This window comes from Phaenicophaeus curvirostris, chromosome 9 (assembly GCF_032191515.1).
Source record: "Phaenicophaeus curvirostris isolate KB17595 chromosome 9, BPBGC_Pcur_1.0, whole genome shotgun sequence".
In the NCBI taxonomy this organism is placed as follows: Eukaryota; Metazoa; Chordata; class Aves; order Cuculiformes; family Cuculidae; genus Phaenicophaeus; species Phaenicophaeus curvirostris.
Window position 1 is genome coordinate 26,218,113 of NC_091400.1, and position 27,876 is coordinate 26,245,988.

Consider the following 27,876-nt stretch of genomic DNA (forward strand, 5'->3'; position numbering starts at 1 on the left):
GACAAAGCACACAATATTGCTTCAGTCAGTTTTTTAATCATATTCCTACAAAAATCATGTAAACATTAGCATACAGATCCCGAAAAATCAATATAATATAATGGTGCATAAACTGTAAGTTTAGAGGAATGTCAGGAACGCTTTGCCAGTTTATAAATTAATATGTACAGTAATGGGTACTCATCATTAGGTAAGAACACCTCAGAACCGAGGAACTTAAGTGCAGGATCTGTAAAACAACAGGAGTGCTCCGACACCAAACGATGACGAGGCAACACTGCTGTCTCCAGGGCTGCCCGCTGCTGTTTCAGAGTCAGCATTCAATTGAGCTGCTAAAAAGTATAAAACAAACGTTTTGGTAGGAAGTTGATTTGAAATCATATAGCAAACACCCCTAAAGTAATAAAAAAAACCCAAACCCAAAATATTCCACAAAGAGGTTTCTAGGAGAGTGAAATGGAAGCTTATGAGGCTGCACAAAGAGGTCATCATCCTCTCCCTTCCACACCGCTTCCAGCAGGACGCCCAAAGGCATCTCTAGCTCAACAACACCTCTCGGAGCATTATTAAAAGGAGAGTGGAATGTGCAGGAAAAAAGAAAGAAAGATGCAGAAGATGGATTGAGCTGATGCAAAATTCCTGCTTCCACATGCAGCATTCTGGGCAGTTTAGCTCTTTATTGAATTGGAAAATCGTGGGAATGCAAGTGTGTTGTTGATTTGTTAATGCTGGGCTATTTTGCTTAAAAATACCCCCAAAATAACTATGAAAGATCATCTCCAGCCTGGGATCAAAGTCACATTCCAAGTGTCCTTACAACATCACCCTTTACCGATCAGGGACACACAGCAGAATGCAGGATATATCCGTCTTATTCTCATGACTAATTAAACAGAATTCATTTTCCTTTTCTTTTGTCCATACATCCATATTCCATAGGGGTAGAACACACATGGTAAACACTTAAAGAATGATCCCAAATAAAATGTATTCTTCCCCACATTAGGAAATCCTCAGATACCAGTGAAAACACAGACTGCATAAAATGACTGGAATTATCCTGGCAACAATTGACACTGCAAAATCTCTTAACTAGATCCCCAAACATGAGATTCAGAGAATCCTTCCAAAGTCAAACGTATTCCTCCATTTCTGGAGTTGAAGTAGAATTTTCTGCCATCCCATTGCGGTACATTTTTCACATCTGACAAATCCCTTCCCCTCACAATAAAAATTAATATTGCACTAATAAAGGTGTTTATTTACAAGGAAGGGGAGGTCAGATCTGGCCACCCACAGCTTTTTGCTACATTTTCCCCCCAGCTGCTTAGGAACAAATTCTGTTCGCCTTCTTGATGGGAAATCCTGAGCAGTAAGGTGAAGGTTTGGCAGATAGCACCAATTTTCCATCCCCTGTCTCAATTAACAGGGTCCATTTATCACCAGCAAAGCATCTCAGAGCACTATCACTGCTGAACCCAAGTGTCCAAATAAGAGCTTCATATAAACCAGTTATTCCTACAGCCAGGATCTGAGCCAACACTGGAACACTAGGAGAAAAGATTTCTGCTAACTCCGAGGACCCAAGTTGTGAACACAGAAAAAGGGCTGGAATTCTAGCCCAGATCTTTTCCTTACAACAGATGGGGACAGAGAAAGCTGCCGCTGGTGGGAAGAACAGGAATAAACCCTTCAGCTGCCGTGTCTGTCCCCTTCCACACAACACATTTGCCAAGGCGCAGTGCTCTAAGGGTGTTTGTACGTGACCCAAACTCTTCACTCTTGTTCCCACCAGTGCAGCTCAAGCAGCAAGTGCTTTGTTGTAAGCCAGACAGCTTCCAGCCTTTAATATCCATGTGGTGTTCCAGGCTTGGAGGGGTTTTATGCGATGTTAGCTAAAAGGCTTTGCTGATCCTAGGGCCTTAGCTCACTACACTTCCTCCTGTGGTTTTCACTTGTATTGCTAAACTTGTAACAGCAACCACGACAGACTAGGAGACCTAACACAGGAGAGGTTAAATTCAGCAATTTGAGCTTAAACCACTGATAGACAAATGTTTCACTGGACTGGCCCTGCACATAGACCTGGAAAGGTTTTATCACAGCTGTATCTGCAGTTTGGTGTTAACTATGGATGTACTACAGCAACACTAATCTGGTATTCACAGAGAGAGTAGCAGCACAATCTTTACACATCTTTCACCCTCTCTTCATTGTTCTTCTTCCCATGCCTAAAGATACACAGGTACTGACTCCTACCAAGACCTCATGTTCTTTTCCATAGCCTGCAGGCTTTCCTCCCATTGATATGTAAGCGATTTCCATCTCCTCACTCTCATTATCCCATGGGGATCTTATTCACGTATATGCATACTGTGAAAAAGGAGAACTGATATGGCAGTATAAACACAATGAGCAGACTTTAATTCAAATGACTTCGCCAACAACAATGAACCTGGAGAAACCTCAAATATACCAACATGTCTGAGACCTTGTTCAGTGTTGTGACAGAGAGCACCAGAAAAAGGGTATTGAGGAGCTTCACATTAAAAATGTTTCCCTTCGCTTCTAACTTTGGTCACATTTCTCCTTTTCCCACTCTCCTGTACTTCGTTTTTTTCTCTGCTTCTTCATCCTGACTTACATTTGATTCGATAAAGACAATGAAGTTGTAAAATGCATTCTAGTTCCTCCACAGTTTTCCCATGTTTAAACATGTAGTAAAAAAACAGATTAAAACTAGCATCCCCTGCAGCATAACATTAAGTTAAACGAGCAAAAAAACTTGGTAAGAGGTAATGAAGTGACAAGAGTTTTCAGTAAGAATGATCACCGCGACACTTCTCTCTAAAATCATCCCAGGAGCTACATGGCTGCCTGTACTCCAGCACTGAGCTTACGTGGGAAAACTAGGTAAGATCTCTGAAAAATAAAGGCAAAGGAGCACAGAGAAATCTTCTGAGGTCTTTCAGCAATCTCTTGACTGAAATACAAATATGTACCAAAACATTCTGCTTAACAGGGGATAATGCAAACCAGATTCACCAAAGAAATCTTCTCTGTATGCACACAGACGAGGTTTTAATCTATGAGACTGTTAAACAAAATATCTCGTCTCTCAAAGGTGGTTTTACTGTCTGGGTGTTGTATGCAACTACCAACGCAGTCAATATATATAAAGTGAAGCCAATTCATACGTGATACGCAGCAATTCACACGATATACCAGTGGGAGGAGATGAACGATGCTCTGATCAAATGTATTTATTTAATCCTCAAAGCACAACCCTTTTTCTTCATCATCATCATCTGTAGAATCTGCATAGGACTCAATGGTGTTGTATATGAAAGAGTACAGCTTAACGTCTGGTCCTGAAGTAGAACAGCTCCTGCATTCTTCATTGTAATATCTCAGTAACAGCCTATAAATGTCCCCTTAAAAAGAAAAAGAAATCATTAAAAACCATGTAAGATCCTGCCATGTGAAGAATGTACAATTGTAAATGAAGACTAGAAAAGCACCTTCACACTGAGACAGTGACAGGAATACCTCTTTCAACAAGCACTGGAAAAGGAGGTAGGAAAAAGAAGGCTCCTTAGAGCAGCCTTCCAGTACCCGAAGGAGCTACAGGAAAGCTGGAGAGGGACTTTCTACAAGGGCATGGAGTGATAGGACAAGGAGGAACAGCTTTAAATTGGAAGAGGGAATATTTTATTAGACATTAGAGAGGAATTATGGATGATGAGGGTGGTGAGGCACTGGCACAGGTTGCCCAGGGAAGCTGTGGCTGCCCCATCCCTGGAGGTGTTCAAGGCCAGGCTGAAGGAGGCTTTGACAGCCTGGTCTGGTGGGAGGTGTCCCTGCCCATGGCAGGGGGTGGAACTAGATGGGCTTTGAGGTCCCTTCCAGCCCAAACCATTCTGTGATTCTACGAACTGAATACGGGGAGCGTGGCTGTTCCCGAGTCTGTTCAGAACACAGGGTAGGATCCCTCAACTTTCCACTAAGCCTTCTGGCTCAAGCTATCCCAACATTAGGTTTGCAAGCACATTATACAAACATATGGCCAGCTACCAAGCTCTGTGCCCCAGGAATTAAAGATGTTTAACAATCACAGGGGGGCAGTAGGCACAGTGCTTTTCTTATATTGCTACAGGATAGCGCACCTGACCACAGTCTTACAGGATCAAACGAAAACCACTACAAGACAAATCTACATCAGGGACACGTAAGCAGATTTTTCCCTTTTTGAAGCATTTTGAGTTATTTTGCAAACCTTCTGTCTACCACACATATCTCTGTTTTCCAAATTCTAACTCCCAAGTGGGTTAGGAAAGGATCCTAGAAATCTCGTAACAGATTAACACCATACAGTTGATCCTGAATCAGATGAGTTCCCTGCTCTAGAAACAAGTACAAATAAACCCGGGCCCATTTCCTTGTGTTCAGGATAATTCTTATGGGACAATTTCTGCTTACAGAGACAGTTCAGTCTCTTGGCTGCAAGAAAAAATTTCTTTATGCTTACCAACAGTTTGGCCCTTCTCACAGAGAAAAGTGTGCATGCTGTAGATATCCCGCATCAGCTCCGCATCTCCAAAGGTAAAATAAACTACATCACGTCCAGCCTCAGCAGCTGCCAGTATCTGTATTAAGGCTAAAAGAATAAACAAAGTTACACTCATGAATACAGGATGAAACAATTCACTGAAGGGAAAAAAAACAGCCTGAGTTTACAGCACAATCACACCACCCATCTCCAGGCAAGCACTGCAAAGCCATTTGAACAAAGGAGAGGTAAAGATTAATTCCACCTGTAACAGACAATAAAGACCTCTGGGCACTGCAGCTCGAAGCGCTGAAGTATTCTGCTGGAGTCACCAGGGACAACCACCCTTCCTGTCTACATAAAGTACCTAAAAACCAAGCCAGATCTTTGTCCGTGTCCCCCCAAGCATTTTCTGGCCATGACTTATCCAACAGACGTGCCTGACAACGTAAGAAGGCAGAGCAGCATCTTGCATCCTGGTTTAAGCTGCTTGCAGCAAGTCGCAGCTAGTGGGGTGAAAAGCATCCATCCGGCACATCACAACTTCCATTCTCTGCCACCCCTCAGAAGGAACAGAGCCAACCCCTTCACTAGGGTGAGCTACACAAAGCAAGAGCTGAGCCAACTTTTAGCTCCCAAGAGGAGACCTATGGTTCTGCAGTCTCCTACTGCACGATTTAAGGTGTCCATTTTCCCTGTACAGAAGTGTGCAGCATGAAATACGATGGCTCGTTCTGACCTATGAACAGTGAGTGGCAATGCCAGGAATGCACTTCAGGTTACTTAACTTCCAGCTTTATGCCAGACTCACTGAATCGAGCTACATCCCAAGTTCTGTCAATGGCTAATGTTATAAAATAGATAGACTTTGGTTTTCTATACAGCAAAGAAAGAAAAATGCTTCCTGTCTTGGAAACAGTTTTGTGAAGATTCATCTTGAGAAATCCTATGGGGCAGTGATCAGGGTCCAGCTGAGCCAAGCCAATGACCACCACAACCAGGGAGTGGCTCTGGTTTAGCTACATTTTCTCCCTTCTCACCCACCTCCTGACTTCTGTGTAGCTCTCAGGTGCCCATCAGACATCACACCGAGCCTGCTCCATCCATCAACCTGGCAGAAAAGTTATATCCCAAAAGAATAAAAAGCTAATTGTTTTCTGCTAGATTAGCAGTTGGATTGGCTGAGTAGAGGGTCTCCTAAGAGCACTGATGCAAGGAAGGGCACCAGAACATAGAGCCAAGAAGAGGAAAGAGGAGAATTAAAATCAGGACCCCTTAGGCAGCGCCAAACTATGCCAAGAGTGCAGCTTTTTCCTGAAGCAGCACTGCAAGGCTGCAGTGTCAGACACGTGCGATGGCTCACATGTTCCTTTCAGGTAACGTTACACCAGGCCAAACAATGGACCCTAGCAACTATTTAATCCATTGCGGCTTCTCTGCCTTCAGAGCCCGTGAGCGCAGTTCTCACGTTCATTCCTTCCTCTTATACGCAGTAAATAGAGTTCATTACAATGTAATTAACGCTGTCTTTGTAAAGATTGATTTTAAATAAAATAGCATCCATACTGCATCACCACCTGCTAGTGGAAACTAAATACACAGCTGCTCATAGCTTAGGTCAAGAACCTTTTACATTTTTAAACAGAGAACTAATAAAATCTTGTATGCTTTAATAAAAATCCCTCTTGTAAACCCATAACTATACTTATAAATTACATGATCCACATGTGAAATTAATCTCAATCTGGGAATGATATTTTAATTAAACTATTGAACCAGCTGCAGATTTGGTAAAGCTTCAGTAGTTCAGCTTTTAAGGGGTCTAATTAACTAACTTGCATCAGGGAACAGAAACTAATGAATCTTATTATTCATGCTAAACAAACAACACAATTTCACTTCACAGAAGGTATTAAAAATATCCTACTCTTTATTTTGAATTGTTGTAAATCTTATAAATCAAGGGTCAAATTTCTGTCAGGAATCAGGCTTCACAATCTTCTGGGCATTAATGATCTACAATGCCATGGGAAATTCCCATGCTACTGATAGGGAGAGGAGCATCACAGGATGAGCAACAGAGCCTGTGGCACAGGGGACAGGAGGGATCTGGGCTCTCTCACCCTTTGTCCCCAGCTGATGTGATCTCATGCAATTCTTCTGGACTCACAACTGGACACCCAGCGCTCCTTGTGTTACTGCCAGCTGCGTAAGTTCAGACCTGCAGTGCTATCACAGAAGCACCTCAATATCACAGGCATTTAAATGAGGCAAGATGCGTGCTTTTCTTTCCTTCCAAAAAGGTCTTTCTAAATGCTGATGGCAAGTCTTCCTATTGAACTTTATTTTCTCAAACAAATAAGAACACCAATTCAGCTAAGGAATACTTTCACACACTTGTTAGAACTTAAAGTTATGCATGAGACACCTCCTCAGAGCATCTCCTTTGTGTTTTCAATAAAACAACACTTTTCCAATCTTTAGACAGTTGCACAGAGCCCCCTGCAGCTGGGAACTGTTAAATTATCCTGTGGTTTGAGAACCAAGACAAGATCTTCCAAACCTCTGCCAATTACATAAACATATTTTTTTCTTTATCAAAGGTCTTAAGTTTATGCTAAAGTTTTTATGTGAATATACCTAACTTAGCTGGAATCTGTTTTGTTCACGTACCACGTCTTTAATTTATAAAGTCAGGTTATTTTTTTCCTCCCTTAAGACTTTAGTTTTTGCATCATCTGTGACCTTGAGTGAGACCGGATTTTATACACAATCATGTTTCATTACTTCATGACTAATACAAATAATGACAAAATATCATAATGCATTATGGCACTTATCCAGCGATATCCAATTACATCAAATACTGTGGTGTCTCTGAAGCCTCTGTTACAGATCCAGATACCACTGCTGAAAGGACAAGGGTGTACATTTAGGAATGGTAAATGAAAAAGCAAGATTTTAAACTACAAAAAATGTTTTCTCATTGCAATACACTGAGAAGCCTGTGTAGTCAACAAAAGCTATTTATTTGGGCTTGGTGACAATGGGATACTGATAATCCCAGAGTTTCCCAAAATATATTCTGAACTTATGACTCCCTATGAAGTGTAGAAGATTATTCTCCAGTGTGAGAAATTTGCTTCTAATGAAGTGAAATTAAAAGAATCTGCACTTCAGAATAACCCTATCCAGCACTTCAGAATAACCCTATCCAGCACTTCAGAATAGAAGGGAGAACACCTTTAGCAGTTATGACTGTGCAGGGTGTAACTGAACTAGAAAAGAATTCATTTGGTCATCACACATCATATGCAACTCTATTCTGACCAAAGCACACAAGAAAAATTACTGTGCTCTTTCCTCAGCTCATAATTCACGCAATAAAGAACGAAGCTATGTTACTTCCAGTCAGCATCAGCTCAAAGAACAGGCACATACTAAAGAACTGGCTCCATATCCCACAGAAATCATTGTCATGTAATTATCTCTAAGCATTGATTTTTTGGAGTAAATTAAGGAATTAAGTTGGGTTTACAGAAAGAGTAACTTAAGTGCAAGTTAAACCAATGTCTGTCTTTGTAAGGTCTGTGAGACGAAAGGGGAGAACACTTGAGAGTACACACAGTTACATGGATTTTCTACAGCAGCAGCAGTGCTGTAACTTGCTGGTAAGTGTTAATTCTTGCGGATGCTGGAAAAAACTCCCAAGGCTGATCCAAAACCAGAGGAAAAGTTACATAAATTAAAGCTCAAACTAAAATACTCAGTTAAAATAAAACTAAGGGAATGTTCAAGTCTTTACATGCTTTTGTTCTGCCTGGAGTTCAGATCAGAGTTAGGAAGCGCCACATCTCATAGCTCATTTCTTTGTCTAAATCGAAGACACTTCTTACATTTCTTCCAGTGTGGAAGTAACACCTTAGATCAGATGCGCCATCTTGTTGTGGATCATACATCAAAAAAATACACATGGGACATTACAATTCAGATCCAAGAGAAGGACTAATGCAAATCAAAGCATTTATTAAGTCTTCCTAATGTAATCATAATCAAGGATGATCCGATCCTGCACTAAATACTACCTCTGATACTGATGATCTGCACTTGGACATCTATTTTATGGAATGGAAATCAAAAAACAACTGTCAGGAAATTAACGAGCACTGAGAAAAAAATAGATGCTCAACGAATAAACACATTCAAGAAAGAAAACTAACGAGGCTGGCAGCCTGATAATTGCTTGTCTCAACATAACTCCCTAACGCTGCTCAGGAAAGCAAGTTTTAGATACTCTCCAAGTATCTGAAAATAACAAAAATGTAAATTTCTACTTAGAATGATATGAATCAGGGTCCCAGTTTAAATGTCAGGATCGATCAGTTCTTGACTTGATGGGAAAAAAAAGTCTTAAATGAAGGTAGGCATGTGATATCTGCCGCATTATAAATACTCTAATTAAAAACAGAAGAACAGGAGAAAGTATGATATAGCAGGCAAGTCAGTAAAGAAAGATGCATGTCTGAGCGACTGGAAACCTTGCTGGCAAACAGCGATATATTATGGAGCAAAACTGAACATTAAGCATTGCCAGCAAGTTTGTGAAGCCTTGCAAATTACCAGGTACTTTAAACAGCTTTGCAGAGACACAAATTTTAGGCATAATCTAAAAAGATTGCTCCAGGAAGGTCAACTGATTTATAGGTCTGAGAATTGCAACTAGTATCTTCTTCTGCGAACTAAAGTTGCTTCTGAAGGCTTCACCTCCCGTCCTTATAAACCAGGCATTTCACCATCATGTATTTACCTCAAACTTCAAACTGAAAACAGCAGCATTCATTTTGATTAAGGCCACATCACTGATGGCCTAAACAGCAAAGGTAAGGAACCAGTTCTATGGACAAGTTAACTATTATTCTAATTCTTGGTTAAAATGTATTAATTCAAACAAAATCAACAAATGTACTTAAAAATAACAAAAAGAAGGTTCAAGAATCAAAATCTAAGTTATTTGATTAGTTTGGACATTAATGATCTGCTCCAATTTACCTTTTAATCGGGAGTCCCCTCCAAAGGCACCGCATCCCCAGTTTCCTGTGGCTATTGCAGAGAGGTGTTGAGGTGGAACATTGGGTCGAGAGAAGCCGCAATAGGCCTGCAGGCAGACAAGAGTGAAAAAATGAAGCTGACAAGCAATCTGGTGTGGCATTTTCAAACAATAAGACGAGAAGATGATCAGTATTGTCTTCTAGGAAGAGCAAATGCAAATTACTTCAATGCAACATTAGCCTTCCCTTAAATTTCAAGTCATTCATTGAAGAATTTAAGGCAAGAATTTTGCCTGATTTTGATGCATGTATTTCTCCACCTGCCAAGACATGGAGAACAGAAACTGTCTTATCAGAGACAATACAAAAGTCTGCAAATACTTGGAAAGGCTTCAGCAGCAAAGAAGAAAAGTATCTAATTTAATGCTCCCCTAGGATTTTTCAAAGCAAATAAAGGATAAGGACAAAATTCATCACTTTTTTTAAGAAAAGAGACAGTGCACCAATATTTTAAGTAGGTTTCACTTAGAGATCCAGGAATATGAAAGCTTTCTGTGCAGTTTTAAAGCAGTTGTTTCCACATAGGAAGCAGAAGAGCAGTTTGTTTGAATACATGAATACATGGTATCTCCTATTATTTAGAAGTCATGTGACATTTACTATTGGTTTGTCTTCATAGAACACTTACATGTAGTTCTCACAGTTCACATTGTTGGAAACATAACTGCTCTGCATATCATAACTCTTAGGGGAGCATTTCTTGCCAAATACAAAAGCTGTAGCTTTTTTTAATGGGTGACTGTTAAAATAAGCTCAACAACAGTTAGGGGTGGGACTGCAAGCGCAATTATAAGTCAGTTGTTCCTTAGGATTTGGAAAGTGGAACTTTCAACTGGAAAAATTATTGCTACGGGGAGTCTTTATTGGGCAATGATCTCCAAGGGTCACTAAGACTGAAATAGCGACACCTCTTACACATACATCTTCACATCTTAATGCTGGAATCAGACATAAGGATTCTTTTTTCCTTATTCTGAACAGCTTCAGGCAATCTTGCTTTCTGAGTATGAGTTAAACCAGAGACAAGGGCCAGCTTCAGGCAGCTGCCTTCTGAGAAACAAACCAAGAGTGAACTTTGGGTCCTTAGAAACGGATCTTACAGAGGAGGAACCATGTAGGCTTCTAAGGAAATACAAGTAGTATGAAGAATCACTTTCTGTTGTTTCAATCATTTCTGGATGTCTACTAAAATAACAGACAAACAAAAGAACCTCTGGAAACTAATGGATGCTGAGCAGCATCTAGTAATAGATAATACACTTGTATTTCAAAGCCTGTGTGCATATGCTGTGTTTACCAAGTCCTTATTTATTAAACCATAACAGAAGTAGAGTTGCAGCTTATTCCACCAACTTGTTTTCACCCATAGAAATATCTTGATGTTATTATTAATTTCAAATCAAACTGAAAAAAAACCCCACTACAGTACATTCAAAAATATTTAATTTGTTAAAATGTTACAGAACCTCCAATAAACTTAATGATATTTTTTTTTTTTACTGTGGTAAACAGAGAATTAACTCAGGCTTAAGATTTACTTTAAATACCAATCAGTCCTCATCCAACAACATCAGCCAAATTGACATGTGGTATAAAAGTCACACGGATCTACCATAATTTAGTTTAAAAATCCAAATCCAATCAATAATATTGGCAATTGCAGGCAGATCATAAATTCACTGGAGTGGGTGTTTTGAATTTTGCACTAAGACATCACTGAAGTTTACAAAATCTATTTACTGTCTTTTTCAGGGCTAATTTCATTACCAACCATGAAGAAACAAGCTGATGAATGTTACTTTAGTCAAGAAGCTAAGCTTTTACGACTAAATTCAATTAGTCCTTCAGCACTGTACATCATTGAGGGAGGGACGGGGGGGAAGCTGAGCTTTCAGGTATGTTTCCTTTCCCTTTTCAGCTGAGAATTAGGAACACACTTCTCTATGTTTGAATTTATTTAAAGTGCACTGTACATTAGTCTACACCTGCTATGAGGCCTTGAGCAGCCTGATCCAGTGGGTTGTGTCCCCACCCATGGCAGAAGGGTTGGAACTGGATGATCTTTAAGGTCCCTTCTAACACAAACCATTCTATGATTCCATACTGCAGAAAGCAGGAGACTGACAGTGGTCGTGTTGTGCTCTTATGTTTAATACCCTGGCTAAAGCAGACGCCTGCTGCATCCACAACAGCAGAAGCAAACTGAGCAGACTTCATCATGAGCACATTTAAAACCCAAATATAAGCACAATAGAGCAGAATAACTGTATAAGTGTTCTTGTACTCAACTGCCCACTAAACATAGCAATGCCACTGCTGTAACAGGACAGATCTTCACTGCCCCTGCCTCATGCTAATCGTGGCCCATCAGCCTTCTTATTAAGTTATGAGAACTTGCTATGTGAACTGGAGATTGATACCAGGCATCTCTTGTTAAGAGACAAAATTTATGTGCAGGATAACAGCAAAGGCCTTGAAATCATTGGCACTGGTTGAAAGCAAAGGCCTAAGAACTATCAAACAGCTCACTGATGACAATTAAGAGTCATTGAAAAAGTCCAGCCTCAAGAGCCAGGAAAAGATTGCTTTAGGTTCAAAAAAAGAAGTAGCAGCAAAGCAAGAAGGAGAACAAATAACATGCAAATCTCAGCCATGCAAGGCGATAAAGCACCTGCTATTGCTTGGGAAAGCAACCCCACGTTCCCAAACACTGTGAAGCACATAGTCCAGGGCAGACACCAAGGGCTGGGAGCCATCTACAAACTCAAGTATCTTATTTAACAACAAGATCCTACATTAGGGAGGGCAGGGGAGAGGGGACAGACGCCCACTGCAGTTCAAGCTTCCCTTGTCAAAGAGCTCTTCCACGTGGACAGCCCTTGGAGCTAAGTGTGTCATTGTATACAGACCCAGCTAATGCAGCATTAAGGTCAAGGACTGAATGCTTTGAACACAGTGATAATAAAATGTAAGAATTATTAGTATAAAAGTGTGCTGTTTATGAATGTGAGTCTAAAGGTTCTGTTTGAAGGATTAAACTGGCTTGATTCATCAGTTTTCTCAACACCCTTGTCACTGCAAGCTCTAACTGGCCTGTGAATACATGTACTCAGTTGCAACAGCCCTGACAGCTACTGTGCAAATAACGACAGGAGATTTGTGAACAGCTGGAACTGGTCTCAAGAAGATGTCAACATACAAAGAGAGATTCTTAGGTAATATGGCAATACCCCAAGTGCAAACAAGAAAGGTGGAAGGAATGCAAGTGGCACCGTATTTATGAACTGTCTCCATGTTATAAAACCTGAGGCACTCCCTTCTTCATGTTGACTGGAGGGCTGATCAGGATTAATCGAATCATAGAATGATTCGGATTGGAAGGGACCATGAAGGTCCATCCCCCCTGCAGTAAGCAGGGATATCTTCAAGCAGGTGAGATTGTTTATGGTCCCATCCAACCTGACCTTGCATGTTTCTAGGAGTGAGGCATTCACCACCTCTCTGGGCAGCCTGTGCCAGTGTTTCACTACCCTCAGCGAAAAAAATTCTTCCTAATATCTAGTCTAAACTTCTCCTCTTTTAGTTCAAAACCATTGTCCCTTGTCCTATTGCTACAGGCCCTGCTAAAGGTTTTCCCCATCTTTCTTATAAGCCTCCTTTAAGCATTGAAAGGCCAAAACCAATCATGGGAAAAGAACCAAACCCATAATTTGGAAGCAGGACAGGGAAGAGTTAACAAAATGTATATCCAAATGTCACTTATGTTTTTGAAAGTTAAATAAAACAGAACTTTGAATAGCATGTCAAAGGGAAAGAGTCATTCTATTTGACAAGCTTCTGCTTTAACACTGGACAGCAAACCCCTGAAAAGTACACCTTTTGCGACAACTAAGCAAGAAGTTCCTCAGCTGAAGAAAATACAACAATATTTGAAAAGGTACAATAGACGTCAATGAAACGGCCTTGGACTGCAGGCCACTGCAATAAGTTACTTGCCTTGTTGAGCTCTCTTCTTATTTTCTCTGGACCAAACTGATCAAGGAAACGTCTGAAGTGAAATGCATCTATAGCAACAATTTCCGTGTAGCGTCGCTGCCATTCATCCCTAAAATCAGAGGGAGTAGAAAACGAGATGACATTAGCTGTTCAGTATCGGCCACAGAATTATGATGCAAAATGAGCTCCCTGCAGAGCTGCTCTGTCAGAAGACATTGTTTTGTCTTTGTGGATCGGGAATGAAAGCAACATCAGAAAGGAGACAGGTCTCCCTGTACATTTTGAAGTACTCTGGCGAGACTTTAGGCATCAACGTGAAACAAATCTAATTACACAGCACTATTTATTAAGTACATAAGAACACAGCAAGGTCAGACAAAAACACTTTGACTCTGCCTTCCTCCAACATTTAAACGAGAGTACATTGTGTGTTTCTATGCCAATTGGATAATTTTGCATATATACAATGATTAAATTGTTGGGAGAAATAAATTCAAGAGCTCAGAGCTTTCTACTCAGATTCATGGTATTACATCTGCACAGTGACACCTGCGGTGTTTTCAAACTTCTTGTGATGTTACAATCCAGGGTTCAGTCAGTATCTTAACACAAATGTGGATTAAACACATAACAGCAAAAGATGGTTTAAGAACAAACATACTGGCAGATAGCATTTATTAGCATTAATATCTCATTATTAATATGAGATAACTTTCTTAGCTTGTTTGGCTTTACTAAAGAGAGCAAGATCAAAGAGTCAAATTCTCTATTAAAGCAAATGCTATGGAGAACTTAAAAGCACATGCTAGGAAGTACTTGAAGCACCAACTTCACAAATTGATAACATTCATTTATTCCTTCACTTGAAATATTTATGTGGAACTTTACCTAGGGGTCTTGTCTTCATGGCTTCTTGCCCATCGGTAGGTCTCTGCATAGCCTGTGTACTCACTGTACTGCTCAGTACCTGAAACAAAGGATTTCCTGTATTACACATGATCCACATACATATTTTTTCACTTGGCAAACTTTTCACAGGAATTGTTCCTTCTCCAAATAAACATGCAGCTCTCGGAAGCGATGGAAAAATAGAGATTCATATCTGCACCAAGAATACAAGATCTAGTAACCAGGGGAAGCTTCTGCTCCACCGACGATATGCAGCATCCATCATAGAACATTACAAGTGTAGATCTATGGATGCTGTCCAGTATGTAACAAGAAGATAGCTTCCAACTCTGCCACTCTTGAATTCAATACCTTTTCAATAAACTGCCTGTCATCTTGAAAGTTTCCCTGGCTAATAGCTGGTTAAGAAAGATTGCCAGCCTTCACACCACCAGCATTTAGCTTGTCTTTTTATAGGTTACTATCTGTAAACACAATGATAAAATAGTCACTCCACTATTGAAAACACTGCAACCCTACTTCATCACAATTTAGCCAGTGTCTGGGCTGACAATTCAGGACACACAAGAAGAAAAATAGAGGGAGATTCAAAATTCTGCGCATAGGGCTTTATATTTATACATTTTATTTCTCTAACAAAATTTAAATGCATAAAGGCAAAAGAAAGCCGGATGGTTAAAAACTAAGCAGATTTCCTACATAACACGGTTACCCGGCTTGTTGCCTTACAGGATAGGCAGGGCTGTTACACTTCCTAGTCTCATTGCTAAATAAATCAACTCGTTCCCTTGTAATTGTTTCACCTTGTACTAGAGTTCCTGACAGGAGTGCTCAGATATCACAGCAATTAGCAGCACTGAATGGACCGAAAGGCCACTGCTCTTAGCTGCAGTGGTCAGGAACAAGAAGCTCCTTCTGTAAAAGCTGGAGGACCTGCAAAACCAGTTTGGAACACACCTGGCTGCTCTGTGAACAAGTCCGGCAGGGCATCTTGGCCACCATTAAGGGATGTAAGAAAACAGCTCAGTAAGAGGTCCAGTAGTTAACTTATACGCTCTGCTATGCCAAATGCTCATCAAAGGTTATTCCGAGATCATGGAGGAGAGCATTTTAACTGAGAGTAAGGATCACAATCTTTCTAACAGGCTGCCTTTTAACTCATGTTACTGAGCTTCAGGGCACTGCTTCAAAACCTGGGGACACACAAATGCTTCAAAGAAACAGTCCTAATGTTATGCCACAGCAAAATCACAAGTTGCCCCCTTGTTTTAAGTTCACAACAGGTGAATTTCAGAGTAGAGGACTGAAAAGAATGCCTTGTTTGGAAAATTTCAGCTCATTCAGGTATGGCTTGGCACAAGTTACAAACAGGAAGAGTAAGAATTGAACTGTTAAGCAACCCTGTAATGAGAGTGACACTAGCTATGCCTATAAATTTAACAGTAAAAACAGGTTTTAGAAAGAGGTGGGAGCTGACAGCACAAAACATCTAATTACTAAGGCTATGGCACAGATCGGTGATGCTCTGAGAATACAAAAGTTTAAACTTAAATCTCAAAGCTTTTCAAACTCTAAATAAAAATAAAATAAAAATTGAACAATCAGAAACACAAACCCACGCACTTTTAACCTCGTCTGAAAAGGGAATTTGAACACTTGCTTTCAGTAGCTCAGGTATGGGAAACACAAGTTGTTAAAAACTGTTTAAAATTACTCACATACTTCCAGACATCTTCCTCATTTACTTTGTTCATTTTAACTGAAAAGACTTCTCAGTGCTTCATTAACTCCTCTGCCTTATTACCCACTTACTACATATTAAGATTTGCCTGGATGATTTAATCACGCCAAGGGCACACAAATTACACTGGAGGCTATTTTAAACAGTTGCCATGCAAAATGAGCGGGATGGACAAAGATTCCTCAACTGAGGATTCCCTTCCTGTTAGAAAACCAGTCCCTCAAATTGCAACGGCAGAATATGCCTATGAATTCACACACGTCTATGTTCTCATACAAATGACAACTGCGAGCAGCTTAAATATTCAGAAGTCCGACTTCTATCGACCTTCAGAAAGACTTTCCCTGACATAGGTAAAATTCATTTTTACTGATCACTTGGAAAAAGCATCTCAGCAAAGAGTAAAACAAGACAGACAAGGGAAGTCTGTGACTTCTCCGAGAGCTCCCTTCAGGGAGCAACCTAACAAAATGTCCAGCTTTGGAAAGGAAGCATTTCCTTTGGTGTCTAGCATGTGGAAAGAACAGACTAAGGTTATCAAGATAGCATAACAGGATAGATTAAATGACAGCCAAAGTATTAAGGCACGGGTGGACGAGGTGCTGAGGGATATGGTTTAGTGTTTGATAGGAACGGTTAGACTCGATGATCCGGTGGGTCTCTTCCAACCTGGTTATTCTGTGATTCTGTATTACACTGACTTTTTCAAGGTTCATTGTTTTCATTAATTTTTACAGAAGCGCAGTATCTGATGATGAAAGCACCAGGAAACAAACAAACAATCAAGCAAATACATATATATCAAAGAAATCAATAACAGAGACACTCAAAGAAATCACACGAACTCTAAACTCATCCCAGAAAACCAAAGTTAATGAAAATCAATGGGGTTTCATAAGTCAAGCTCTGGAAATTTTTTTCCAACAGAAATGGTTATTCAACTGGCAGCACTTTTGCCAGTGAACTGCTGGGACACAGTCACAGAATTGTTTGGTTGGAAAAGACCTTTGAGATCATCTAGTCCAACTGCCTGTCCACTACTGAACCATATCCCTGAGCACCTCAACCACCCATCTTTCAAACACCTCCAGGGATGGGGATTCGACCACTTCCCTCTTCCACTGCCTGAGAGAAAACTGCTGTGGCTGGGACAACAGTAGCAGTATGGGAAAAAGGGGATATGGTAATGTTTCTGAAGAACTTATTTTCTTCCCATAAAAAAAAAAACGGGGTAAAATCCCCAAGGCACAATATAGCATAACAGCACAGTGTCATCAGAACTGTAAAAACAAGCTACAAAACCTAACAAAGTCTACCTCTATTCAAAAGGAAGTACCTACATACATCACTAAAAAATACACTCTTTGTGAAAGTCTTAATAGTTCAGCATCAGACACACAGCAAAATTGGCAAAAGTTGGTGATTATGGGACCTCAGGCATCTAAAAAACATTGCAATTAATGCTAAAAATATGTATGCCTTTCTCGGACACCATAGTCCAGCTTCTCATTTGCATGGGATCTATATGGCATTATAAAGTTCTAGTTGATTAGGAGAACTCCCATCACACTGTCCCTTGAGCTTTTCTTAGGAGCTAGAAACAATAACTCTGAAGAGGCAGCACCACTAGCACTGAATAAAAAGTCGTACGTGTGAAAAAACTTATGTGGATAGTTTTGTAGCCACCAATATAAATGCACATTTACTGCAAAAAGTGAGGGGCAGCTCCTTCTTTCCCTTTAAGGGAGGTGATTCTCCCCCTGTACTCTGCTCTTGTGAGACCCCACCTGGAGTCCTGAGTCCAGTTCTGGAGTGGAACTGTTGGAACAGGTCCAGAGGAGGCCACAAAGATGATCCCAGGGCTGGAGCACCTCTGCTATGAGGACAGGCTGAGAGAGTTGGGGTTGTTCAGCCAGGAGAAGAGAAGGCTCTGGGGAGACCTTATAGAAGCCTTCCAGTACTGAAAGGGGCTACAGGAAAGTTGGGAAGGGACCATGTACAAAGGCATGCAGCAACAGGACGAGGGGGAATGGCTTTAAATTGGAACAGGAAAGATTTAGATTAGACATTAGGAAGAAATTCTTCATGATGAGGGTGGTGAGGCACTGGCACAGGTTGCCCAGGGAAGCTGTGGATGCCCCATCCCTGGAGGTGTTCAAGGCTGGGTTGGATGGAGCTGTGGGCAATGAGTGGGAGGTGACTCTGCCCATGGCAGGGGGGTTGGAACTGGATGGGCTTTAACATCCCAAACCATTCTGTGATTCTTCCAACCCAAACCATTCTATGATTATCATGCACCACCATCAGTTTTCTGGCTCTCCAGGTAATGGCATAATCAGCCTGCTAAATCCAGCTTAAAAACAACTTTCCCCCTCTGAGTAAGATTTCAGACAAATTAATTACCTGATCTCATTTACTGCACGGGTAATGTGCTTAGGGGTCTGACAATGCATCGCTAAGATGCTGTCAGGACTGGCTGTTGTTCACTCTGCAGATTTTAAACAAACTCTGGTTCCTCTGCTCTTAACTCTGCACAAGCTTAGGTGAACTCAAAAAGAAAAAAAACTCAGTGAAACCCACTGCCACTTATTCACAGCTTTACGAGGAATCCAGGCATGGGAATCTCTGGCATTGCTGCTGACATTGCCATAGGAAGTTGCCTGTGTTGAAAAACTCAGCTGTTTGCATGACGAGTTCTGTATTCATGACAGCGGTGATCTTATCCTGATCCTGCACAATCACAACAGATTTAATTTCTCTCCAATTTGTCAGTCTCTTCTGCAAACTTCAGCTGTGCAGCCATTATATCCATTAGGCCACTGAGTCAAGATGCATCACAATCAAGAGGATTGTGACACACAGCAGAGACTTGGCCAAGAACTGAGGTCAAAGAGTTCCAGGGATGAAATCAAAATGATGGAATGATCATTTCCATTAAAGAAGAGCACCATCCCACAAATACTTATTGCAAAACACTATGAAGTACTCAAGAAAACTCAAAGAATACTGTTGCAGTGAAAAAGCATCCTCACCTTTATTGTTCGTGCCAAATCACTATTTTTTGCAGGGGAAAGAAAGACATTAAGTGTTTTCCCCTGATCAGTTACTGCACAGGCTAATGGCTGTGTTCTGGTTTTACCCTCCCCAGAAGGACGCTGCTTAAATGTGTTAATCTCATTATAGGAGCATAAAAAATGTACACCAGAAATCAGCGACAGCCAAGGATTTTCTGACTCATTCGTTTAAAAGGGAATCACAAAAGCCAATTTAGCAACAAGCTTTCACAAAAAAAGCATTCATTTTGGCAGGGTGGAAATAACAAAATAAAACACTGTCTTAAAGATAACCAAGTATAAAACTGAAAATCAAAGATGCTCTGCCCAGTACAATTGACAGCTCAGGACAGAGGAGGATTCGCATGATCTAAGCTCCAGTTTCTGCTGTGCAGGTGCATGAGAGAAAGAAGTGCTTTCGAAGGACTTTTCCAAGAAATGTGTTCTAATACTTGTACAAATTCCTGACTGTTGAGGCAGCTCAGGTAATTAAACCAAACATTTTTGCTGCAGTAGACTGAAAATTGTAAAATATACATAATCTGCTAGAATATTTGGCCATACGACCTCCCTGATTGAATATTTTTTCTTTCTAGCTGTTCTTTGGAGTAAATAAAAAATTATCACAGCACCATTTTATTTTGCCATCATAAAAAACACTCTCTGTGCTCCCGTGTGCAGAACTGACACATACAGCATGACCTGTGCCTCTCTGGTTCTCTGTTAATAGTGACATGTGGTGTTTTTATCCAAAGATTAATAACACATTCCAAGTTCTACAACAGAGGTAGAAACAAAAGGAAAACCACTTCCAGAAGAGCGCTGGGCAGAGAGTAAATCTCTGCCGACAGCCTCTCAACCACACTGGAGAGCCATTTAGTTTTTGATGTTGTGATTACAAACCCATAACTAACACACAACTAGCAAACAAACATGCATAACTTAGAAGATTAAAATCGTGAAAAAAAAAAAAAATCCTTAAGAACTATTTCCTGACTTTCTATGCTTTTTAATGGATGCTGACTTCCCCCTTTTCCACTTCGTCCTCATTCTGTAACCAGAAGGCAGTTCCTCTTCTCAGAGTTTTCAATCCCACTCGTCACATCAAATGTTACAAATTCCAGACTGCAACCATCTCCTCCCTGCTTTAACACAACAGAAGCATTACCTGCTAACAGCCTGGACCAGCTCATAGCTGGTAATTGTGGCTTTTGCGTTCACAGCCCAATGGTGTTCTTTTCCTAGGCCTAAAGACACTGAGTTCTCAAACACATTTATACATGACAAAGAGTTCTGTCTCTTGCTCGCTATCAAGCAAGTTCTGCTTGCTATCACGTTTCGTTTTGTTTCCTTCACAAAACATCTATTAGAACAGCATCCCTGCGATCTTGAGACATGGGAGGAAAGAAGTTCTTTATCAAGGGAGTATTGTGTTATTTTGTTTATTTATTTATTTGTTTGTTTGTTTCTTCCAACCTGGTTATTCTATGATTCTATGATTTTTATAATCCCTACAGCATTTAAATATAGAATCATAGGATGGTTTGGGTTGGAAAGGACCTTAAAGACCCTCCAGTTCCAATCGCCCAGCTATGGGCAGGGACATCTCCCACTGGATCAGGTTGCTTAAAGCCTCATCCAACTTGGCCTTGAACACCTCCAGGGATGGGACAGCCACAACCCCCCTAGGCAACCTGGGCCAGTGCCTAACTACCCTCACAGGAAAAAAGTTGTTCTTGATATCTCATCTAAATCTCCTCTCTTTTGGCTTAAAAACGTTCCTCCTTGTCCTCTCCCTGCACTCCCTGATAAAGAGACCCTCCCCAGCTTTCCTGCATGCCCTCTTTATTGGAAGGTTGCTATAAGGTCTCTGCAGAGCCTTCTCTTCTCTAGGCTGAACAACCCCAACTCTCTCATCCCATTCTCATAGCAGAGGTGCTCCAGCCCTGGGATCATCTTTGTGGCCTCCTCTGGACTCACTCTAACAAATCTATGTCCTTCCTGTGTTGAGGACTCCAGAACTGAACGCAGGGCTCTAGGTGAAGTCTCACCAGAGCAGAGGGGTAGAATGTCCTCCCTCACCCTGCTGGTCACACTTCTTGTGACGCAGCCCAGGACATGGCTGGCTTTCTGGGCCGCAAACGCATTTTACTGGCTCATGTTGAGCTTCTCATCCACTAGCACACTAAACATACTGAACATACTAAGAACCTTCAACTTGAAATACAGTTTCCAAATATAAAACCAGAATGAGATGTGAATCATTTTCTGCAAAGACTAACCTGTGATGATAAGACATTCATTGTGATCCAAGACCTCAGTGATGAGCCTTGATACAATCAGTTCTGGGTTGATTAAAAACCGAATCTCCTCTTGTACCAGTCCTGCCCCGGTCACACCACCTCCAACAAAACGGTTTGCAAAATCAACCTAACAAAAATATATCCAAGAGGATTAGGAGATAAGCAAACAGTACAAAATCCTTCCATTTGCCAAGGTAAACAAAATCCTATATGAATTTAATAATTCTGTTGAAATCTGCTGCTATCACTTAAAAATACCCACAGCAGAACAGAGCGTGATTAACAGCATGCTTTTCGCATTTGTCTGCCTCTTCAGAAGCTTAAAACAAGTGAGATATTACACAGCAAAAGCAACGTTTTGCATCTCAAATGTTTTGAATCAAAGTCTTGTGGGTGCTAGTCTTAAATATGAGCACGTTTGAAAAGAAAAAACATCTCAGTAAATGTGAAAGATGAAAACAGCAAATTGCAGTATTCTTCTTGCATTTTGTGAACACTGAAGAAATATTAGGTTGTCCTTCAATAAGCATTCTGCCTCCACTGTCCACACCGAAGCATTTTTAGATCAGTATTGCCCCTGTACCAGCTGTTCTGTACCTAAAAGAATCTCCTATGAAGTCTCTTTAAAATGCACTTGAACCAGGCAAGGCATTTTGATCATTACAGTTCCTGCTTTAAACAAGAGAAGTTGGACTGGTTTTGCTGCAATAACACCTATTTTGCATATTACATCTTTATATAGACAACAGTTACAAAAAGATATAGGTCTATTCAATGTAGTGATTACTATTTACGCAAATTAACTGCCCATAAAAATGAATAAATTTTAAAAGTCACTTCATCTTTCAGATGCTATTACCTTCCTACTGGTTTTACTTAGATAGCTGATGAGAGCGTATTTACAGGAGGGGAACAGAAATTGCTGGAGTGACGTGAACACCTGTGTAGATCGCAGGTGTTGGCCTCTTCTCCCAAGTAACAGGAGAGAGGAAACGGCCTCAAATTGCACCAGAGGAGGTTCAGATTGGATATCAGGAAATTTCTTCACCGAAAGGGTTCTCAAACACTGCCAGAGGATGCCTAGGGAAGTGGTTGGTTCACCATCCCTGGAGGAATTTAAAAGACAGTTAGACGAGGTGCTCAGGGATACAACACAGTAGTGGACAGGTACAGTTGGATGCAATGACCTCAAAGATCTTTTCCAACCAAAGGATTCTATGATAAGTGATTATTGCTGAGCAGTTGCTTAGTTCTTACGAATTTCAATACACATTTAAGTGCTCAAGTTTCATAAAGTCATGAGACGTTCTAACGTCTGAGCAAAAAGCACCACTGAAAACAGTCCCCCCTCTTCTCCCTTCTCCCCTTCCTTTACAGTGCTTGTTCCTGGCTAAAGAAGTCATAATTTTTATGGGTCTGTTTGCTGTTGTTTGTTTTTTTTTAATAACCTAACTCTAGAAGGCAGACTTTATTTTCTCTCAAAAGAAAAGCAAAACCCAAACATCTAATTTGCAAACTCAGATGTGTTCCTTGCTATAGACATGGAAAGGACATCCTCCTCATGCATTTCTTTTGCTGACTGGCTCCCAGATGGAAACAGTGGGGCTGGCAGCAGCAGGGAAGTCTCCTGAACCACTGACCTGGTCACTGCCTGGGGCACAAGAATAATTTCTTAAAAATAAACTAAAACCCTTGACAACTCATCAAAATCACAGCCTGAAACTTTATCTTGTCAATCTCTGATCCTGGCTTGAACCAAAGACCTGAAGCTGTCCAGGGCTTGTGATTTTCTGTCAGCTCTTTCTGTACCAGGTACATGTGCAAACCTAGATGAGTTGGGGAATATTGACAGCATTAAGACTACCCACAGAATTAATTTTGATGTCTCTTTTATGCTGCATAATATCTTGTCATTTAAGTCTATTTATGATCAAAAAAAACTTTGTTAAACTGGCAGATTGTAAACATATGACAAAAACATGACATAGAGGACATAAGCTGTTTTCTGCACTTACCTGTAGCATACCCTGTCCATTGCTTTCAATGGTGCCTTCATAGGTGACATGCAATCTAGACAGCTTTTTCTGAGACCTGTAATTGAGGAAGAACATTGTACAGAAAGAATAATTACAAAATCTCCACACTAAGACATCAATTTTAAAAGAAAACCCATCCAAACCTAAACTTCTCTCACACCTTTAACATAAGGTGTTTTCTAAAAAAAAACCCTGATGGACTACAAGAAATGCACATGCCTTTCAAAAACAATTTGTAGAAGTTTAGCACAGTCAAATGTTCAGTTTCTCTACCTCTTTCACCATAAAACCCCACATTTGAAACAGAAGTTATACATTTTTCACACAAGTCTGTCCCACATTAACTTGCTAAGCAGCAGGAAAGCTGCCACACCTCAGTTTTCATGCTCATTTTATTTCCTGCCATTTCTGAAATCGAATTGTACCTCTCAGTCTTCCCCACTCAAGGAACAGAAGCAAGGACATACTATTGTTTTCAAAATTCACTTAAGTCTTACTGGCTTCACAGGCAAACAAACATCCTGGAAAACTCAGGGCACTCAAAACTACTCGTGGCAGTTCACCCACTTCCCTCTGAACTCCTCTCCATAATAATCCATACCAAACATTGTTTTCTCTAGTACGTCCAGGCTTGAATCAATTCAATATGAATGAGATTTGGTTATCATTGATTTAAAAACTTTTTTCTATTAACAGGATGATTGACTCACCTTTCCCAGTCTGGAAACTCCTGCAGACACTGCCTCGTAAACGTCACCAAACCCGTAGGTTCTGCAGGCAAACCAACCCCACAGGAAAATGCATTAACTGCTGGAGCTTTAGTCCTTGCATTATTTTAAGTGGCAAAGTTTTAAAACTACAACAAATATCATTCTTGGCACAAACACAGCAGCTTAACCTTCCTCAAGAGCAGCTTTGAGTCTTCCCCTGACAATCCACGTTCAAATTGAAAACAAGTACCATGAAGACAGAAATATTCACTTCTTTTCTCCCTTTGGAGTTTGAGTATTTTTCTTTTCCCAAATCAAGGGAAATATATTTCTTAAGTGATTTTCATTTCAACTGTAAACACTACCAGAGAGACTCAATAGTTATATTTAAAGGAAAATGTGCTGCTTAGAAAAAAAGGGACTATGAACCTTTACAGGTAACTACTGCTCAGTGCCAACAAGCAATTCTAAGTACTCAGCCTATGGATGGATGAAGCAGCAGCTTGTACTTCCAAGAAAGTCCTACTAGGCCAATAAAGATGCAAGATTCCAAATCAAGCCATTTTTCAGCCCTGCCAAGATGCCAGTGAAATTCACTGTATTTCAGCTGAGGGAAGACTCCTGCCCTTAAGAGAAAAAGGGAAGCTACTGCTCGTTGCAGGAAGGATGTGTTATCTCCTCTCCTTATTTTACTCAAAAAAGTTGAGTTTTGCAACAGAAGGAAAATATCAACCTTTTATTAGGTTGAGACTCATTTCTTTTCAGACTCATTTCTTTGCTCCAGTAAGTCTACTGCTTGTGAAAAACATTAACAATATCCTTCCAAAAGCCATAACAAATCCTACGCTGTTCTTCAAAATTATAGGAGTTTAGTGAAAAAAAGTGCAGATTTCAGTAATCAAGTGCTTTTACACACGGGAATGGCGATACATTAAATATTAGAGCATTCACCTTCTGAGCACAAAGCTGTCAGTAGACAGAGCGTCCACTGTGTTCTTTTACAAGGAATCCAATTACCATTTACAATAAAAAGAGTTGCAAAATTACTACAGTAATTTATAGAGCTAAATTACTTCAGTCTTACTGATGATTTGGAACAAACCCATAAAGGAATGGGGTCTTTTAAAGAAATTTTTAGTTCAAGAAAAGAGCAGTCAAGAATCTCATTTAAAGTTATGATTTTAAGAAATCTAAACCAGTACCTTCATAAAGCAAGTTCCCAACAGATTGCGTATGCACAGGGTGTCAGGGACAGCTGCTTAAATTTAGGATTTGGTTTGCATGAAGACGTTATTACTCAAGCATAAAAAAGTTAGTACACGGTCCCAGTTCCAAATCAATCGGGATTTACTTTTTACCTCAGAGATTTAGGTCTATTGACACTGCTGAAAGTTTGACACAGGATGTACCTGTATTTAATTTGTGGCGAAATAAAATGAACTGAAGACTGAACCAAGCAAAGGGATTTCTATATTGAATAGCTTAAAGCCATCTTTCTTTTTAAACAAATCCTTCGGAGAAAATATGAAGCCAAGACTGAAATACTGATTCAGTAAAGTTCTCTAAAAAAATACTCTAACAAGGATATTGCTGCAGATGTGATGTATGCTGCTGCAGCAACATCCCTTGCTCCCCACAAATACAATATAAAAGCGCTCTCAGTTCTCACAACAAATAAATCTATTTTTGAAAATAGGTTCAAATTCATGGTAACAACAGAATATCTGACTACGCACACTAAGGAAAATATCACACTGACTTCTAAAGGAGTTGGGGATATCACATGTCTTGCTATCACATGTTTTATTTGAACTGGGCAAACTTCACAGCAGCTTTGCTTTGGGAGAATAGAAGGGGAAAAACTGAAATATCAACACAAACAGGAAATTCCCTCTGAACTACAAACATTACATTCAAAAGACTAAACGGGCATATTGCAGGAAACTTGAAACTTGATATAGGATCTCCAGGCCCATGACCTCAATGGTGCTAAGTTCCCTCTAAATTCTCACTCTGAAGCGGTAGAGCAAGTAGTCGCATATATTGCAAACATTATACGTGTGTATATTTACATACACGCATTTATACACACACACACACTTTATGCATATATTTATAAAGAGAGGTGAAAATATGCCTTTATATATTTTACACATCCCCCCATATGTGCTTCTCAGAAACAAGGAAACAGAATAAGCTCTGTGCAAAAAATTTAACTGCATGCATCATCTGTATGAGAAGTGCCATTAGTAGGAATATCAGTGCATTCAGCAAACTGGCTTTTGTTACACGCTTCCATCACAACACTGAATAGCCATTCCTAAATTTAATGACTTAAATTTTTCATTTATCTACTTTGTAGTTCAATAAGAGAATAAAGGATATACTTTTTTCTGTGACTCTCCGAAAATAACAAAAAAGGGTCTTAAGTTTCTCAGGCTTCCTTGGTGACCGTCCTTCAAACAATCTGAAAAACAAGAAATAAAAGCAATTCATTAGATTTCTGGGATATAGTGCATAGTAATTAGGCTAATTAATAATTGTGATTTGATTTTTTTAACTATTAAGTGCATACTTTAAATAGCCTTGCATTTAAATACTTTGCTGTGGAAAGAACCCTCTAGACAGCCCCTCCATTGTCTTTAGGACCAACAAGTTTGTTCACTTGCTAAGATTCCAGTGAAGATGCTGAGTGAAGATGCCTATCTCACCGACACTGATTTTGAAATATCAAACAATATGATTTCATTATGAACATCCAGGAGAGCTACTAGTTTTATTTGCAACAGACTGGCTTAGATTAAAATACACGACTGAGGGGTGAAAGTGTACATGTTGACTACTCCAAGATCCACATCTTACCCTACTTTCAGCTCAGTGAGTTGCAGAACATTAACGCAACCACACTGCTTTCAAGAGCTGCACTGCACCAGCAGTGATTCTTAAAAAAAGAACCCACCCCCAGCAGAAACAGCTTCATCCACTGGGCTATTACAGGGTTCTAACATTCATTTGTAAAAATCTAAGCATTAAAAAGCAGTGTCCTATTTTCAGCCATTAAGTGAATGCATTCTTTCAAGGTTAGCTGAACCACTTCTACTGCATCATCTATCTTCCAGCAACTTGAACACGCATTACTTAATTTCACTTCCAACAAAGTGACATGGCATTGTTATTGGCAATACTTAATGGAATTTATCTGGAAGGAAAAATAGCAGCGACTTCAGAAATAATATCCTTTGAGTAGGAAGTTGACTAAAAGATGTCTGCTACAGCAAAAGCCCCGAGGACGTAAGATCCCCCCCAATAAAGAGGTTAAGTAAAGGAATGACACAACATTATTCATTTGTTTCCATGTACTGGAATGACAACTCGCCTTTAAAACCAGACCACTGTCAGGTGGATTTAGCTTTTAGTAGTCAAGTGAACTAGATTTTTTTTGTACATAAAAGTTCTTACGAAGTATACATG

The 27,876-nt window shown here is 40.1% G+C and overlaps 1 protein-coding gene across 2 annotated transcripts in view; it reads right to left on the bottom strand.

Moving 5' to 3' along the window:
• The window catches only part of PARG (poly(ADP-ribose) glycohydrolase), a 66,109-nt gene continuing 38,233 nt past the window's right edge, over positions 1-27,876 (bottom strand). For both annotated transcript variants that reach the window (XM_069864068.1, XM_069864067.1), the window contains exons 10-18: positions 26,793-26,872; positions 24,406-24,466; positions 23,675-23,750; positions 21,639-21,786; positions 14,542-14,620; positions 13,654-13,762; positions 9,599-9,704; positions 4,529-4,657; positions 1-3,434 (exon numbers count right to left, since the gene is read on the bottom strand). In XM_069864068.1, coding sequence (XP_069720169.1) covers positions 3,268-3,434; positions 4,529-4,657; positions 9,599-9,704; positions 13,654-13,762; positions 14,542-14,620; positions 21,639-21,786; positions 23,675-23,750; positions 24,406-24,466; positions 26,793-26,872 — 955 coding nt within the window. In that variant the 3' untranslated portion in view covers positions 1-3,267. The remainder of the gene's footprint in view (positions 3,435-4,528; positions 4,658-9,598; positions 9,705-13,653; positions 13,763-14,541; positions 14,621-21,638; positions 21,787-23,674; positions 23,751-24,405; positions 24,467-26,792; positions 26,873-27,876) is intronic.